Here is a 17,422-nt window from a genome sequence, read left to right as displayed (position 1 = left end):
TGCCTTGGATGGAACCCTTGCCAGAGAATCCCTACCCCAGGGCTCTGGCACGGCCTACTCCTACGAGAGGGCTGCCTGAGCTGATCTCGCTTGCATGCCTCCTAGACCTTGCTGGCCAGGTTGATTCTAGTTCAGTCTTCTTGGGTGGGGGCCCATCCAAGGACAGATGAGTTGCTCACAGTCATTCTGCAAGTGCCCAGCAGGGCCTGCAGGGAAGATGGGCAGGCAAAGCCCCAGCACCCAGGCAGGACAGCAGGATCTGGCCCAGGGGATCTGGATGTGAATCCTGGCTCTGCCAGCCACTAGCCAGAGTGGCACTAGGCAAACGGATTAATCCCTCCAGCATGTGGTTTCTCACCTAGAATGTAGAGATGTTCATAATCTGGACCCTGTAACCTCTGACTTGCAAATCTGAATGCCACACAAAACCTGTTCACTGGCAAAACCTGACTCAACCTGAACTTATTTGGGGGCAAAACCTAAATTGTTGAGGCTAGTTAAAAAATCCTTATTTTCCTCTTTTACAGTGAATATTCACATGTTCCTCTGAGAAACAGGGTGTATTTAGTTATGGGTTCTGCCCCAGACCCATGTGAGCATTACATGATCTGCAGAGTGTACAAACCACGTGTGCTTTTGGTCATCTGAAATACTTGCAGTCCCCAAATACTTCTGCCCCCAAAGATGTTGAAGAAGAACATGGATCTATGATGCTGGCTTCACAGGGTTGTTAAGGTTTAAATGTGCAAATACAAGCAAAGAGGTGAAAGCAGAGCCTGCATCTGCTGGGTGGGGCCTCTGTGTGGCAGCAGCATTTCGGGCAGCTCACCTGCTGGGTGGGGTCTCTGTCACTGCAGCATTTCAGGGCAGCTCACGTATTAGCTGGGGTCTCCACCGCAGTAGTATTTTGGGGTAACTCACCTGCTGGGTGGGGTGTTAACTGAAGTAGTATTTTGGGGCAGCTCACCTGCTGGGTGGGGTTTCTGTCATTGCAACATTTTGGGGGTAGCTCACCTGCTGGGTGGGGTTTCTGTCATTGCAACATTTTGGGGGCAGCTCACCTGCTCAGTGGGGTTTCTGTCATTGCAACATTTTGGGGGTAGCTCACCTGCTGGGTGGGGTCTCCATCACTGCAGCATTTTGGGTACAGTTCACTGCTAGGTGGGGTCTTTGTACAGCAGCAGCATTTCAAGACGTGCTGGTCCTCCTCATCTGGGGAAGCCAGAGCTGGGCATGTGCCCGAGCCTCATTAGGGTCTCAGCCCGGATGTTGGGCCCAATTCTCCCTGCTGCCTTGGGCTTGGAGATGCTCACAGGTGAGTTCTCATTTGTTAAGAGGTCTGTCTTCCTGATGAAGCAGGAAACCTTCACCTGTGAGCCAGGTGTGCCACGGGAGCTGCTCCATGCCCAGAGCCCAGGTCTCCTGGTCTGCAGGGAACAGTGCAAGGTGGGCTGGCCTAGGCCAGGCCACAGTGTCACTGGGGGCTGTATACTCTGTCCTGGGGGGGCTGCTCTTCTTGCTGACCCCACTTGCGGCTGCCTGGCTCACCTGACTCAGCCACGGCTGTTCTGAGGGCCCTTCTGTGTATGAACTTCCAGTTGGAGGTGCTGGGTGAAGACCCAGCTGCTTGAGATAGCAACCTCTGGATAGGCCTTTGCTAATCAGGCAGGTTTAGAGCCTGATGTCCCCAGACAGGACCTGCAGCCCAGAACAGGGGTAGCCTTCAAAGGCCAGCCCTGCCTTCCAGCCACCACTCCCCAGCAAGGGAAACCCAGGCTCCAAGAGCAGGAGGCTTGTCTGAGATTAGCACCTGCTGGCTCCAGGCTCCGAGTTCTGTCCCCTCCGCTGTCCGGCCCCTGGGTGCTCACTTTAATCTCAAGTTATTCTATCTTAGTATTAAACGTGAGTCCGGAATTATCATCGTAATGGAGAACGATGCCTACGAGTCTCTAAAGCCTTCCCTCAGAATGGTTCCATTAAATCTCCCCTGCTCAGAACCACTCAATCCAATTCATGGAGCTCCACGTGGTCTAAGTACAGCTGGTATGGCCAGCAGAGGTTTATTTATAGCTGGGCTCCTGGCTGCCTGGTAAGCAGCCACTGCCACCTTTAAAGAGTCTTGGGATATTATCTACCTCTATTCAGCTTGAAATCAGGCAAGCAGTGCCTTCGGCTGGGGCTGGTGATAATCAAATTGCTATCATGCACAATTATGGATGCAAAGAATAAGTGACACAATTAACTACTCTGTACTTGGAATTACTGTTTAAAAAAAAAAGTCATCACACTGGCACATGAGGATTTGGGCAGCTTCTGGACTGAAATACAGACTTCACAATTGCTCCATCCAGATCGGGACAAAGCCTGTGGCTGGGAGAACATGCCTGAACCCAGAAAAATGACTCCACAGGACAAAAGTCCCCGACACTAATTGATCTGGCAAAAGGGGAATCGTGAATCTAGCTAGAATCCTGGACTAATCGGCCAGTGAGCTTGGAGGAACTAAGGGCCTGCCCCTGGGTCGGCCCACGAGAGGGAGCTGCCTACAGGTACCCAGGAGGGAACGGCCATCCTGTCTATTCATTGGGGGCAGAACTCCTTGGAAGGCAATGCCAGCTCCAGAAAGGCCACCGTTCCCCCTCCTGCCCATCCCAGGTGGCAGCTGCCCCTACGGGTCACGGTGCCAGGACCTGGCTTGGCTGACCTAGAGAGAGAAAACGGAAGATGCCCAATTAGCCGGATGCCCACGGCCCCAGGGCTGGGGGACCTTGGGTCATCCTGAAAGATGGACAGTGACCACCAGCAAAGGCCAATTTCAGGTGGAGTCTGAAGGAGGCAGCAGATAGCTCAGTCCCTGCTTAACTCCCTTCCCAGCATCTGATAGAAGGTGAGGAGCAACAGCTCATGCTGGTGAGGCCTGGGGTCACCCAGGCACCAGCCTCTCCATGCTGGCCCCCTAACTGCCAGAGTGTGCGCCTATGTGCTCCTGCCGACTTTCCTTTTAATTGCAGATGGGGACATGGTCCCCAGTGGGGCAAGGCTGCACTTTTAAAAAACTTTCAAAATACAAGGGGCCTTAAAGAAAAGCGTGAAATAAATAACAGTCTGGATGAAAGTGTCCCAAGGGTAGTGTGTGATGAATGGGACTTTGGGAAGTGCTGATGTGGGCTTGCCTCTAACTTGAGGCCCCCAGGAGCGTCAAGGACCAGCAGACCCAGGCCTGGAGCAGGTGTGGGCTCTCGGCTCTTCCAGCCCCTTACCTCGAAGTAGGAGCCCACAGTTCTAGCCTCTTTGATGCCAGCCCCAGGGTACGCACTGCTGGCTGATGGGTGGACACACCTTATGCCCTTTTCCTCAGAACCATGCTTCCCGGTGCCCAAGGTGGGTAGGTATATGAGGGTGTGTGTGGGTACCGAGTCTGGGACACCCTGAAGACCTCTCTGGCTTAGGGATGTATGGGGCGGGAAGAACAGGGGGACCTGAGCATTCCTGGTGTCACATTCTCCAGAGCTGAACCGTCTTTGGGCGAGGCCCCACTTCCAGCACACACAGCTGTTCTCATGGGATGTGTGGGGCAGGAAGAACAGGGTGACCTGAGCCCTCCCGGTGTCACATTCTCCAGATCTGAGCCCTCCTTGGGTGAGGCCCTACTCCCAGCACACACAGCTGTCCCCATCCGTCTTCAGGAATAACTGTGCTTCCTTCTGACCCTTGAGGCCAGACAGTGGCTGTGAATAGGAGGGAACCACCTGACCATGACCCCCCAGGACGGATGCTGGCCCACTTCACAGGCGAGATGGCCAGGGCCAAGGGCGGCAGTGTTGGGGCCCACACTGACTGCGGCGCCTCACACCTGGATGTGTTTGTGTGGTTTAGGAGGTGGAATTGGTTAATTTAAAGTCAGCTTGGGGTTCCTGTTAGAAAGGGTTCATGCTCCCACCAGAAACCAAGGCTGAGTGGTGCCTGCATCCCACGTTCCAGCACCCAATCCCCATCCCCATGAGCACCCTGCTGGCTCTGGGCTACACACCTCTTTCCTTCAAGGCCATCTCTCTCTCTCTCTCCCTCTCTCTCTCTCTCCAGAGCTGCTCTTGGTTCTTCCTTCTAGAACTTCCGGTAGGTTGCTGGAGCTGTCCCAGGTATGTGGTTTGCCCAAGGCCACACTGACTGGGGCCAGGTGCCAAAATCCATGAGTATTTCTATAGCAGCGTCGTCTTTCTATTTAAGAAGCTTAGATTCATAAGAAATGCCAGCATCTCTTGGAGTCTTCCTGAGGAGACCACTGCATGTTACATCGCCTCTGCCCCACACCACGATCTGGGCGGAGAGAGTGTGCAAAACCCAGCAGCGTCCGAGGGTCTGTGCAGTCATGAGCTCTTAGTGCTGACAGCATAACAGCACAGGGCACTCTGTTAGTGCATGTTAACTTGTGTAACTAGTCTATGTGAATTACATTCACTAGCCATGTTAACTAGTGGTATAGATGAATAATGATTAATCAATATGAATGAATCCTGTATATTAATGGATATCTGGGGGATAGGATTCTTCAGGGAGGCCAGGGAAGATGCAGAGTGTCACCTTTGGTCTAAAGGTGGCGGGTTAAGTGGTGGGAGATGCTCAGGGTAGGTGGGCCGGAAGGGGAGAGCATTCCAGATGGGGATAAGCTATTCGAAAGGCAGTGGACATTTTCGCGTGTGCATAGAGAGAACGGATGGCCGCTGGGTGGGACTGCACCGGGGAATGGTACCTGTGCACATCTTCCCTGTGCATAGAGAGTACAGGTGGATGCTGGGTGGGATTGCACCAGGAAATGGGGCCTGTGCGAACATCTTCCCTTGTGCATAGAGAGGATAGGTGGCCGCTGGGTGGGGTTGCACTGGGGAATGGGGCCTGTGTGAACATCTTCCTGTGTGCATAGAGAGGGTAGGTGGCCGATGGGGCAGTGCAGATAGGACCTTCTTCTTCAGAAGAGGGACTCAACTGACCAGATTTGCATAATATGTTTTTATTGCACTGGGAATTGGGGCCTGGAGGTGCACTGGGGTTCAATTGCACTGTTGGGTTGACGATGATGGCCTGGCTTTGGGGGGAGGCGGCTACAGAGGGAGATGGAAGGAGGGTGGCAGGTGGGAGAGGGCTTAGCAGTGAGTCTGAGGCTTGTTTACAGTGGGGAGTGACTTTGGGGTCTGTTCCAGGACGGCCCCCACCTCATCTGGCTTCATGGGCATCGGAGGGGTCAGCTCTCAGCAGGTCCCTCCCCAGGATGGGGTTGGGCAGACTATGACTGACCTCTGTTCACTGGGGGCAGGAGAGGCTGCACCAGGGAAGGCGTCTCTTTCAGCCCTATCCCCAGGGCCTGTGCCCACACGGAGGGCGTCCCTTTCAGTCCTATCCCCAGGGCCTGTGCCCACACGGAGGACGTCTCCGTCAGCCCCGTCCCCAGGGCCCATGCCCACATGGAGGGCGTCTCCGTCAGCCCCGTCCCCAGGGCCCGTGCCCACATGGAGGGCTTCTCCCAGCAATGAGGTGAGATTTCCGAGCATTGTGAACTTTAGTCTGTCTTTAAGAAAACCCAAAATTGCACCTTCTTTTCGAGGCCTTGTCTGTTTCCTGGCTCTGCCACCTGCTGGCCCCTTCCTGGGTGGGAGGACAGGGACGACCCTTTCAGTGCACAGGCTGGTGGGAGCCTGCACCTCCCACCCATCCCTGACAAGCACCGTCGGCCTTTGCTGAGACACAGCAGCTTTTATGTGGGTCTTTGCAGGGAAACCACAGAATTCCAAATGTCTTCCAGCAGAAGACCCACTTGGTAGACTGAATGGTGGGCCCAGGTGGGCGGCGCAGCCCACAGTCCGCAGGAAGCCTGAGGTCCTCAGTGGCTGTGAGGTCTTCATGCCCTTTAATTCCTGATTGTTTATTTGCTCCGTGGGGAGGAGCCAGCCTCACAACTGAGCACAGGGCCAGGGAAACGGCAGTGCAGACATATGGACCTTCTTCCAGAAGAAGAGGGACTGAACTGACCAGATTTGGATAATATGTTGTTATTTTAAAAACTGGGATCACAAGCCCTGGGAGGAGCTGATATGCTGTCGCACTTGGCCCAGGAAGGAACTGTTAAATCCTGTGACCCCAGTTATTAAATGGGAATGGGAACCCCAAATGGAGCTTGATTGGGCCACCAATTTTCTAATCATCACTTCTTTTTTTATCTTACTGAAAAATGTAGTCACTGTTTATGGTGGAAACTTAGAAAGCACAGTTAAGGAAAAATGGAAACATAAAGTCACCCACAGTTTTACCTTTGGGAGAGAACCACCGAGCTTTAGGTGCCCATCCACGCATCCCAGTTTTAAAACTCCATGCACTATATTCAGAAGAAAATGGTTGCGGAGTCTAAGTGTTTAACAGGCTGTCTTGCTTATTGGTAAAATCAGACGCAATTTGCTGTCATCGAAAACCCTCCAGTGCTGGGTAAGAAGGTGGGATGTGCCCATCTGCTGAGTCTTGAGCTGCTGGCCTGCCTGAGGCTGGCATTCAGGTTCTGTGCAGTGTTTTGGAGAGAAATGAGACTTGTTGCTGCCCCCTACACCTGAGGAGGGCATGGCCTCAGGGAGTTTCACCGACAGACCTGGCTACACAGTGGTCCAGGGCACTGGGCCCAGCTCTGTTCTTGACTAGGGCCTGTCAGACGTGGTACCTGACAGGGCAGTGGCTGGAGCAGACACTGCCTGGAGGGAATGGGCACGTGACCTGGCCAGGCCAGGGTGTGAGCTCAGGAGCAGCAAGAGCCACCAGAAATGGGGAGGGCACATGGTGTGTGAGTGGCCATTCCCGTGGCAAGCCCCCACGCTGCTGCTATTTTCAGTGCTTGGGGGGAGGGGACATGGCACTTGTGGCCTTGCCGCGGCAAGTCCCCATCCGCTGCTGTTCTCAGTGACTGGGGGGGACATGGCACTTGTGTGGCCCTCACTGTGGCTAGTCCCCATGCAGCTGCCATTCTCAGTGCTGAGGGAAGGAATATGGCATCGTGTGGCCCTTTCCATGGTGATTTCCTGCACACATTGCTGCCATTCTCAGTGCTTGGGGAGGTGATGTGGCCCTTGTGTAGTCCTGGCTATAGCAAGTCCCCATGCTGCTGCTGTTCTCAGTGTTGCGGGAGGGAACGTGGCACTTGGGTGGCCCTTGCCATGGTGAGTCCCTGTGCCACTTCTGTTCTCAGTGCTGAGGGAAGGTATGTGGCACTCATGTGGCCTTCACTGTGGTGAGTCCCCGTGCTGCTCCTGTTCTCAGTGCTGAGTGAGGGGACATGGTGCTGTGTGACTCTCACTGTGGCAAGTCCCCACGCCACTGCTGTTCTCAGTGCTCAGGGAGGGGACATAGCATCGTGTGGCCCTCACTGTGGTGAGTCCCTGCACCGCTTCCATTCTGAGCACTCACAGTGTTGTCCCCATGTAGTCCCAAGAGTAGTCTTGGACAGAGTTGTGTCACCCCCATTCTACAGGAGCAACCGAGGTTCTGGCAAGTCCCATGGGGCACCACCCTACTCACCAGGGCCCTGGAAAGGAGGCAGGACAGGTGTCTGTGTCCTGAGCCCCATTGTACTGTAGAAACAGGGTCTCTCTTGCCCAGGCTGGTCTTGAGCTCCTGGCCCCAAGCCATCTTCCCACATAAGCCTCCCAAGTGGCTGGGACCACAGAAACACACCACTAAACCAGTTAATTTTTTAATGTTTTTGTAGAGATGGGGTCTTGCTATGTTGCTCCGGCTGGTCTCAAATTCTTGGCCTCAAGCAAGCCTCTTGCCTTGGCCTCCGAAAGTGCTGGGATGTCAGGCGTGAGCCACCACACTCGGCCACTGGGCCCCATTTAACAGGAGGGAAAACTGAGGTGAGGGAGGTGCAGACCCCTCAGAGACGCCCGGCTGCGGGAAGCCGAGCACACAGCCTCGATGTGGTATCGGAGGCCATTGACAGTTTCTGTGGCTGTGCCAGTTTCGGGCTCCATCTCCCTCCTCTCTGGGGCAGGTGCCAGCTCCTCCCTGGTGCCAAAAGTGACACCCGGCGGATGGTGGGGGACTCTGCTTTCGAGTCCGTGCTCTCCCCCATGCTCCTGACCTTCCTGGAGGATTCAGTGTCTTGGGAAGCATACATGGCACGCCCAGGCCATCCCCTGAAGACTTCTGTCCTCATGCTGACCCTCCCTCCCAGCCAGCCGCCACCCGAGACCTCAGTTCCTCTGGGGCAGTTCTTCCTGTCTGAAGGGAACACCTTGGGCTTTCTTCTGCCAAACCTACCCACCCATCTGGAGGAGGCTCCCCCAACCCGCCATCTCCTGCAGGGCTGGGTCCTTCCTGAGCTCTGTGCCCGAGGCAGGCAGGAGTGCCCTTCAGCCACGTGGAGGAACCATGGCATCCCTGGAGTGTCTCCATCATCGCAAGCTGGCCAGGCTCGGTCTTCCTCCCTCCATGCCATTCCTTCTCTGGCTGTCCCCTGCTCCACATCCCACGCCACTCCGAAAAATACCTCTCAGATCCTCAGATATTTCTTGGATTTTCCATTTTTCCATCTTTATCTTCATCCAAACCGCCACCATCTCTTGCCGCTCTGCAGCCTCCCCCACCTCTGTGCCCACCTTGGCTCCAGGGCAACAGCAGCAGGAGGGACAGCATCTGCATGCCCCCTTATGCCCTGCTGCCCTGCACTGGCCGCCCTTACCTTTCCCCAGGACCCCTGAGACCTGCGTGGCTCACCAGCCCCCATCCCACCTTTGCGCCCTCCCGTCCACTGTGATGTGTCGGCCGTGGCCCCCTCAGCCCTGCATATGTACCCGCTGTCTCCTTCAGGGACCGCACTTGCTCTGCCTCTGTGGGGCCGTGCCTTTCCTTGTGAGGCTGGGGCCCTACCTGCCCCTTGCTCTGAGAGAACCTCCCTGGGGAGGCTACTCTTGAGCTGTGCCCGGGGCCCCCACGCTTCTTCCCACATCACCTGTGCACCCAGACACTCGGATGCCTCCCCATCACGTTCCATTTACATCTGTCCCGGCATGGGTGCCTGGCTCTTCTTCATGCCCATGATGTTAGAGTGTGACTCGTGCCTGGAGTGGTCCTGTGAGGCCTCCTCACACTGGAAAAATCCCCCATGTGGCCAGATCCTGCCAGTCCGTACCACGTGACAACCCCATGTGTCGGGCAGCCTGAAGGCTCTTGCTGTGGCCAGCTTAGCTCCCAGGACTGCCCCTGCTGTGGGAAGCCCCCAGCTCCCTTCCTTCTCCATTGGCAAAAAGGAAACCCCAAGGTGGTGGACAGAGGGCCCTATTGGGAGTTCTTGAGCCTTCTCAAAGCAGGAGAGAGGTACTGGAGGCTTCCACAGGCCACCAAGTCCTTGCAGGACCATGGGAGTTGCCTCCAGTGAGACAGGTGGTTTCAGCCCCAGGTCTCCCCAAAGTCGTCCTGCTCGGGCTTTTCTAGCTCCCCAGAAACCACAAGCGGTAGACACCACTCCCCATAGGCAGGTGGGGAAGTGCACGAGTGTGTGCGGGTGTGCACTGTGGGGATGCAGGGGATGTATGGGGGTGTCTGTGGGTGTGGGAGTGGCTGTGTGGTTGTGCAGGTGTATGTAAGTGTGTGGGGGGGTGTCTGTGGGTGTGTAAACGTATGTCGGTGTTTGTTGGTGTGTAGGTGCCTGTAGGTGTGCACTGACATGAATGGGTGTGTGAGGAATTGCAGGCAGGTAAGCACACCTGGCTGCCCCTTCTAGAGAGCAGTCTCTTGTGTCTGTGGATGTGTGTGGGTGGTGTGCGGTGTGTGGGTGTGGTGTGCGTAGGTGGGTGTGGTATGCAGTGTATGGGTGTGGTGTGTGTGGTGTATGGTGTATGGGTGTGGTGTGTGTAGGTGTGTGTGGTGTGTAGTATATGGGTGTAGTGTGTGGTGTGCAGTGTATGATTGTGGTGTGTGTAGGTGTGTATGTTGTGTGGTGTATGGGTGTGGTGTGTAGGTGTGTGTGGTGTGTAGTGTATGGGTGTGGTGTGTGTGGTGTGCAGTGTATGGTTGTGTGTGTAGGTGTGTGTGTTGTGTGGTGTATGAGTGTGGTGGGTGTAGGTGTGTGTGGTGTGTAGTATATGGGCGTGGTGTGTGTGGTGTGCAGTGTATTGGTGTGGTGTGTGTAGGTGTGTGTGGTGTGTAGTGTATGGGTGTGGTGTGTGGTGTGCAGTGTGTGGTTGTTGTGTGTGTAGTGGTGTGTGTAGGTGTGTGTGTTGTGTGGCATATGGTTGTGGTGTGCATAGGTGTGTGTGTGTGGTGTATGGGTGTGGTGTGTGTAGGTGTGAGTGGTGTGCGGTGTATGGGTGTGGTTCATGTAGGTGTGAAGTGTGTGGTGTATGGGTGTGGTATGTGTAGGTGTGTGTGGTGTGTGATGTATGGGTGTGGTGTGTATAGGTGTTTGTGGGTGTATTCGTATGTGTCCAGGTAAGCACACCTGGGCCATCCCTTCTAGAGGTCAGGTCCTGTGTCTTTGGGTGTGTGTGAGTGGAAGTCTGTGTGTGTGTGTGTGTGTGTGTGTGGGTGTGTGTGTGGTGTGTAGCGTGTGTGTTGTGCGTACATGGGTGTGTGTACATTCATGTGGGTGCAAACATGACCATGTGTGGGGGTGCATGCTGATATGTGTGGGTGTATACGTGTGTCTCTGTGTAATCACATCTGGCTGTCCCTTCTAGTGGTCAGGCCCCTGTTACTGTGTGTGCGTGTGTGTGTGTGTAGATGTGTGTGGTGTGTGGTGTGTGTACATGGGGGTGTGTACTGTGTCTGTGGTCAGATCATGGAGAGATCTGCCCCAGGACTCAACCCTGAATATCACGCAGCGAATTCATGAGCCAGGTGGGAGCTTCGTTGCAAAAAACTCGAACTTCCCAGGCAGAATGGGACTCCTGGGCCATGCCTGGAGGACCTGGCTGGCCAGCGTGTGGATTGGAGCCAGGAACCCTTGTCCACCCAGGAGGAGAAGGGGCATGAGGCCAGAGAGTGACCCTGTTTCTCTCCCTCCTTCCGCAGCCATGAAGTCGGGGGGCACACAGCTGAAGCTCATCATGACCTTCCAGAATTACGGGCAAGCGCTGTTCAAACCCATGAAGTAAGTGCTGAGGCCTGAGGGGTGGGGCGTGAGGAGCTGGAGCAGGAAGCAAGAAGGCACTGGGTTTCTGCCGGGGAGGCCATGTCTCCTCCCAGGGTGTTTTGCAGAGACTGTGGGTGACCACTCTTCACTCTCCCCATGATGGCAAACAAGCAACAGGGTGGCCTCATTTTCTCTCCTCTCCCACGGCCTCCCCACCTCATCCCTTTTTATAGGACTGAAAACCTACTGGTGGTTATTCTTACTCTGTGAGAATAAGCGTTTGTATTTGAAACAAGGAACCTGGAATATGAACACAAAAGAATGCCTCTCTAAAAGAGGTGACTTCTGCCGCTTTCCAGCACGCCTCCGGAGCTTGCACACCTTTCCTGCCAAGGGTCGGCCGTAGCTATTTCAGGCTTTGTAGGAGCATGGTCTCTTCCCAGTAATTCAGCGAGTGGTCTTAGCCCCAAAGCAGCCGGATGCAGTACATGGTGATGGGGGAGGCTGAGTTCTAATAAGACATCATTTATGCAATAAAACGGACTGGATGTGGTCCAGTGAGCCTTGTGCCCTGTTCTGGAGAAAATAGAAACCGTGTCACCAAAACCAATACCAAAGCACTCCGTGGCACATGACAGCTTGTGTGAGGGGTGGAGAGGAGTATTTGGACACCCAGCCACCCCAGGAAGTTCGGGGTGAGTGACTGCGGTGTGGGTCACGGGGCTTGCTGCCTCCAGTGAGCCAAGGTTGCTCTGCCATCTTCTGTTAGTCGCAGACAAGGCCATTTATGCACTGGCAAGAGAGATTCACTGTGTTTAAAGCACGGGCCACAAACCCAAACGCCCTCAGGGACATGCAGGTCATGCCAGGGAAGCTGATGGGCTGGGTAGGGCCTGTGGCAGGCTAAGGGGCGCATGTCCCACAGGAAGGGGGCCAGCAGCCTGCTCACCGGATCTTGGCCATCTGGCCTGATTTCTAACTTTTCAGATAAGCTAGAAATATGTGTTTTTTTTTTCCTATTTAGTCCTGGTGGTAACTAATTCAGAAGCTCTTAATATACTTTGCAGGTCAAACAAAATATAGCTGCCTGCTTGCTAGCTGTGGTTGGAGGCAGATTCTTGCAGTCGGGCTTAGTTTCTGGGCCTCTCATTTCTCTGGACGAATGTCCTAGATGGACTCGACAGTGGGAGGTGACCCTGCCCCAGGCTTCCCCGTAGACCCATGAGTCCTGCCTCAGACCCAGGACTGCCTGGAGCTGGTGGATGAGTCACAGCTCCGGGCTCGGGCATGGGTCTCACGGCCAGCCCTGTGTGGGACCTGAGTTCACAGCACTTCCTTCCTCGTTTCTGTGTGAGGATGTAAAACTCAGGCTCCTTGGGCCTCTCATGACCTCTGGCTATTGAGGAGGCCCAGCCAGGAGAGATGGCATCACATGGCGACCTGAGGGTTTCCTGGCTTAGGTGAAGGACCTGTTTGAGGATCCCTCCTTTCAGGATGCTGTGGTGTGGAGCTGGGGGTGGGTGGGAGACAAAAGAGCCTGGGCTGCTCCTGGGTGGATTCTTCCCCGGCAGTAACGGGAGCGGGAACAGGTGGCCGAATGGTGGGGTCTTCATCTCCCTTGAGCTGGCTTTGAGCCATGGCCATAGCTGTGGGAAGCAGACTCCCACCTCCCGCCTGTGGGTGCGTTTTCCAGCCTAGCAAATGTTTCCAGGTTCATTCAGGAGCTTCCCCAAAAGGGGTGGCCCCGTCACACCGAGCTTCGGGACCTTGAGCGCTGTGTCCCGTCCACAGGGACCTGGGTGTTCCTGGGCGCCAGCTTGTCCGGCTTCTACTTGATGGTCCATGTGAATCCCGGAGGTCCCATTTCTCATCTCGGGGGAGTTAGAAAGTCCAGCTGTGGTTGGTGGCAAAACAGTGACGTTGACGGAGCCGCTGCTCTGTGCCAGGCCCTGCAGTAACCAGCGTCTTGTGGCACTCGGTAGCCATGGCCACGCCTGTGCGTAGGGTTTATATCAGAAGCCTTTATGTCTGTCTCATCTTCATCTGGCTCTGTGAGTTCCGGGAGGTAGCGTTTACCACTGCGTGAAGACTAGGGAACTGGGGTTTGGAGAAGGAAGGTAGAGTGCCTCCTGGACCAGGATCCCGTGACCCCTTAAGCCCAGGGTGTCCGACCTACCCTCCGCCTCCCCCCAGCCTTCTCCCTTCCTCCTCCCCCACCAGCTTCCCCTCAGGCCCCCTCCCAGCTTCCCTCCAGCCTCCCCCCAACCTCCCCCAGCATCCTCCAACCTTTCAGCCTCCCAAGAGCCTCCGCTTGGACCTCTCCGTGCCTTCCCCCACCCTCCCTGGCCTCCCCTCAGCCTCTGCCCACCTCCTTCTCCCCTGGGACCTTCCCATGCCTTCCCCGGACCTCCCCCAGCCTCCTCCAACCTCTCCCTGGACCTCTCCCAGCCTCTTCCAACCTCCCAGACTGCCCACAACCTTCCACTTCACCTCCCCAACCACTTCCTCTCCAGGCCTCCCCCAAACCTCCCTCACCCCCACCATGATGAGCACCTCACTGTCCCCAGCGTGGTCACATGTGGGGCTGACTTTAGAGGTCAAGGGACTTCCCATGGTCCTGCAGCGGGAAGAGGTAGAGCCAAGCTCCAGAGCCCCCTCCCCAGGACTCTCAGCCCCCAGCCCATTTGTCAGAGCCCTGCCTTCCCAGCCTGCCTGAAGGCCAAGGCCGCTGACGGACAGGCTGGGCAGGGCTGTGCCGACACCCAGGGAGGCCAGTGTGAAGGGAGGGCTAAGTGGGGAGGTGGGGGTCATGTTGGAGCCTACCAGGAAACAGGCCTGAGAAAAGCCTGCTGCAGTTGGGGAAATGAGGCCCAGAAAGGGAAAAAGGATGTGCTCAAGGCGGTGGCGTCCAGAGGCTGGCCTGGGACTCAGTCTTCCCACAAAGTACATCACTGGCGGAGGCAGGGACCCCACCTCAGGCGGGCGTCTGCGCACATTTCACAAACCTGGTGTCACCCTCCCAGCTTGGTCCTCTCATCACCCCGCCCCCCCTGGCTCCAGGTCAGGTCAAGGCATTTCCTGGTGCTCGACCCTCCTTTGCTGACCAGGGCCCGGGTCTGTCATTGATCATGGTCCTGCAGCCACTCGTGCCCCTGATGACCTATGGGGGCTGTGCCCGGGGCCTGGAGATGCATGTTTTTTCTTTCTCAAAGACTGTGGTTTGAATACAAAAGCAGCTGTGGTTCATGACCACAGTATTAATAAATTAAAATCTGGGCCGGGCGCAGGCTCACGCCTGTAATCCCAGCACTGTGGAAGGCTGAGGCGGGTGTATCACGAGGTCAGGAGTTCAAGACCAGCGTGGCCAAGATGGTGAAACCACCTCTCTACTAAAAAAAATACAAAAATTAGCTGGGCACAGTGGTAGGCGCATGTAATCCCAGCTACTTGGGAAGCTGAGGCAGGAGAATCGCCTCTGTCATCCCAGCACTTTGGGAACCCAAGGCTGGCAGATCACTTGAGTCTGGGAGTTCAAGACCAGCTTGGCCAACCTGGTGAAACCCCGTCTTTTCTAAAAATATAAAAATTAGCCGAGTGTGGTGGTTCATGCCTGTAATCCCAGCTACTCAGGAGGGTGAGGCAGGAGAATCACTTGAACCCGGGAGGTGGAGGTTGCAGTGAGCCCAGATGTGAGACAGAGTGAGACTCCATCTCAAAAAAAAAAAAAAAATAGTTCTCTTCAATAAAGGAGTTTACTCTCTGCACTCACAGTGGCTTGGTGAGTTCTGAATTAGTTAGATGGGCACAGCGTTTCTCCTCTGAGATGCTAGATGTAAGGTGAGAGGGTGTAGATGAGGGGCCAACAGTGAGGTGGAGCCCAGGCCTGGGGTGTTGCACAGTGTACATGGCTGGGGGTAACCAGTGGAAGTTTCAGGGTCTCCATTTATAATAGACACTGAAAAGCATATATAGCCAGCACATTAGCCCAAGAGCTCCTGGGTGTTTTAGCTTCAGGGTTACATTAAGATATTTAAGTTCTTTTTTTAAAGTCAGCTTTATTGAGATGTAATTCACACGCCATGCAATTCACCCATTTAAGCCTGCAATTCAGTGGCTTTTAACTCAGGGTTGGGCATTCATCACCACAGTCAATTTTAGTCAATTTTCCTTGATGCCAACAAGAAATCCTTCACAATTTTCTCATCACTCCTCAACCACCTGTCCCCCTCCAGCCCCAGTCAAACACTGGCCTACTTTCTGTTTCTTCATACTAATCAGTTACTTATCCTGGATTTTTATACAAATGGAATCACGCATTGTGTATTCGTTTGTGATTGACACATTTCCAAGGCTCTGGATTCGTGCATTCCATAATCATTTGTGATTGACATGGAAGGCTCTGGAATCGTGCAGTGTGAAATCCTTTGTGACTGACATGGAGGGCTCTGGACTAGTGCAGTGTGTAGTCATTTGTGACTGACATGGAAAGCTCTGGAATTGTGAGGTGTGTAGTCCTTTGTGACTGACATCGAGGGCTCTCGAATCTTTCCTTGTGTAGTCCTTTGTGAGTGACAAATTTCCAAAGCTCTGGAACCATGCATTGTGTAGCTCTTTATGTTGACAGGTGGTTTCAACGCTCATGGGTACTGTAGCATGGATAGGCACCTCATGGCTTTTCATTACTTAGTATTATTCCACGGTGTGGCTAGACCACGGTGTGGCTGTTTATTTGATCCTTTGTTGATGGGCATTCGGGTTGTTTCCACCTTTTGACAATTAAGGATAATTTGAACAATTGCGTGTGAGTTTTTGTGTGGGCACATGGTTTCAGCTTTCATGGATCTATTCCTAGGAGCATTGCTGGATGCTATGATGATAACTGTGTTTAACTGTTGGAGGAAGTGATCATCCATTTTCCACAGCTGCTGCACCATTTGTAATCCCGTGAGCTCGTCCCCAGGCTCCAGTCTCTCCAGCACCTCGTCAGCATGTGTTGCTGCCTGTTTGATGGCCGCGGTCCCAGTGCGGGCGAAGTGGTGTTCCGTGTGGTTTTGACTTGCGTGTCCCAATGACTCATACTCAAGCGTCTTTCCCTGTGCGCACAGGCCATTTACGCATCTTCTTTAAAGAAATGTCTATGCAGCGCTTTTGCCATCGTCTGCAGTTGGGTTATTTGTCTTTTTGTTACTAAGTTTTAAGACATCTTTATTGTTCTGGATACAAGACCCTTACCACTTATGTGGTGTCCTTTGAAGGACAAGCTTAATTTTAGGATGTCCGATGTAGTTACTTTTGTTGTTGCCTGTGCTTTCAGAGTAGTGATTACGTTTTAATATTGAAAGCTTGTGTGTTAGGTAAGGAGTGGTGCAGGAGGCGATACCTAGGCTTGGCATAGTCAGCGGAACGGGCGAGGGCTTTAGGGAATGCCTGTGTAGCCACAGAGCCACAGGCTTGGCGTAGCCACTGTTGCTGTTTGACCTGAGCAAGTGTCCTCCTCTCCTGGGACTCAGCGTTCCCATCTGTCAGCAAGGGCATTGGAAGAGGAGGTCTCGAGACACACGTAGGGCTGGACCCTTTTGACCTGGTTTAGGAGGCCTGGCACCAGCTTTCTAGCTTGGAAGACTAAGCACCTTGGGGTTTGAGTCCGGTGGACACAGCAAGCGGGTTGTTGGCTACAGATTCCATCTTGCGTCCTGGGAAGAGCCTTCCAGGCACGTGGTGCCCATGACGCTGGCTGTGACCAAGTCCAGGTAGAAATATTCATGCAGTCATTCCACAAACACTGAATGCCTGGGCCTGGCCTCCCACGTAGCTCAGGGAACACAGACATGACTCAGACCCGATGTCTGCATGGGGGTCTGACCTCTGACGTGGGAGGCCCAACAGGTGCTACCTAAATGCTCCTCATCACAACACTCTCCTGTGCTCCAGGGCAGACAGGCAGCTCTGTATGTCCAGCCTCCCAAAGTGGCCCAGGACGGTGGGGCGTGGTTAACAGTGGGAGCCATGTACAGAGTGAGAGGAGGAGTGTACAAGAGGGTGGAGTGAGCAAGTGAGCACTGTACCCATATAGTTCAGAGGATCCAGCTGGGTGGGAGGAGCTCGGCCCACGGTGGTGTTGAGAGGATGGAGCCGGGTGGGAGGAGCTGAGCCCACGGTGGTGTTGAGAGGTTGGAGCCGGGTGGGAGGAGCTGAGCACGGTGGTGTTGAGAGGTTGGAGCTGGGTGGGAGGAGCTCAGCCCACGGTGGTGTTGAGAGGATGGAGCCAGGTGGGAGGAGCTGAGCACGGTGGTGTTGAGAGGATGGAGCTGGGTG

At 54.6% G+C, this 17,422-nt stretch overlaps 1 protein-coding gene across 1 annotated transcript in view; it reads left to right on the top strand.

Moving 5' to 3' along the window:
- The window catches only part of FAM20C (FAM20C golgi associated secretory pathway kinase), a 59,791-nt gene that overhangs the window by 4,953 nt on the left and 37,416 nt on the right, over positions 1 to 17,422 (top strand). Inside the window, exon 3 of the mRNA XM_032259915.1 lies at positions 11,047 to 11,125. Within this exon, the coding sequence (XP_032115806.1) occupies positions 11,047 to 11,125 (79 nt within the window). The remainder of the gene's footprint in view (positions 1 to 11,046; positions 11,126 to 17,422) is intronic.

Source organism: Sapajus apella, unplaced genomic scaffold (assembly GCF_009761245.1).
Source record: "Sapajus apella isolate SASKATOON/1434 unplaced genomic scaffold, GSC_monkey_1.0 scaffold112, whole genome shotgun sequence".
Lineage (NCBI taxonomy): Eukaryota > Metazoa > Chordata > Mammalia > Primates > Cebidae > Sapajus > Sapajus apella.
The sequence above is the reverse complement of the archived record's forward strand: the minus strand, read 5'-3'. Positions and strand labels throughout refer to the sequence as shown.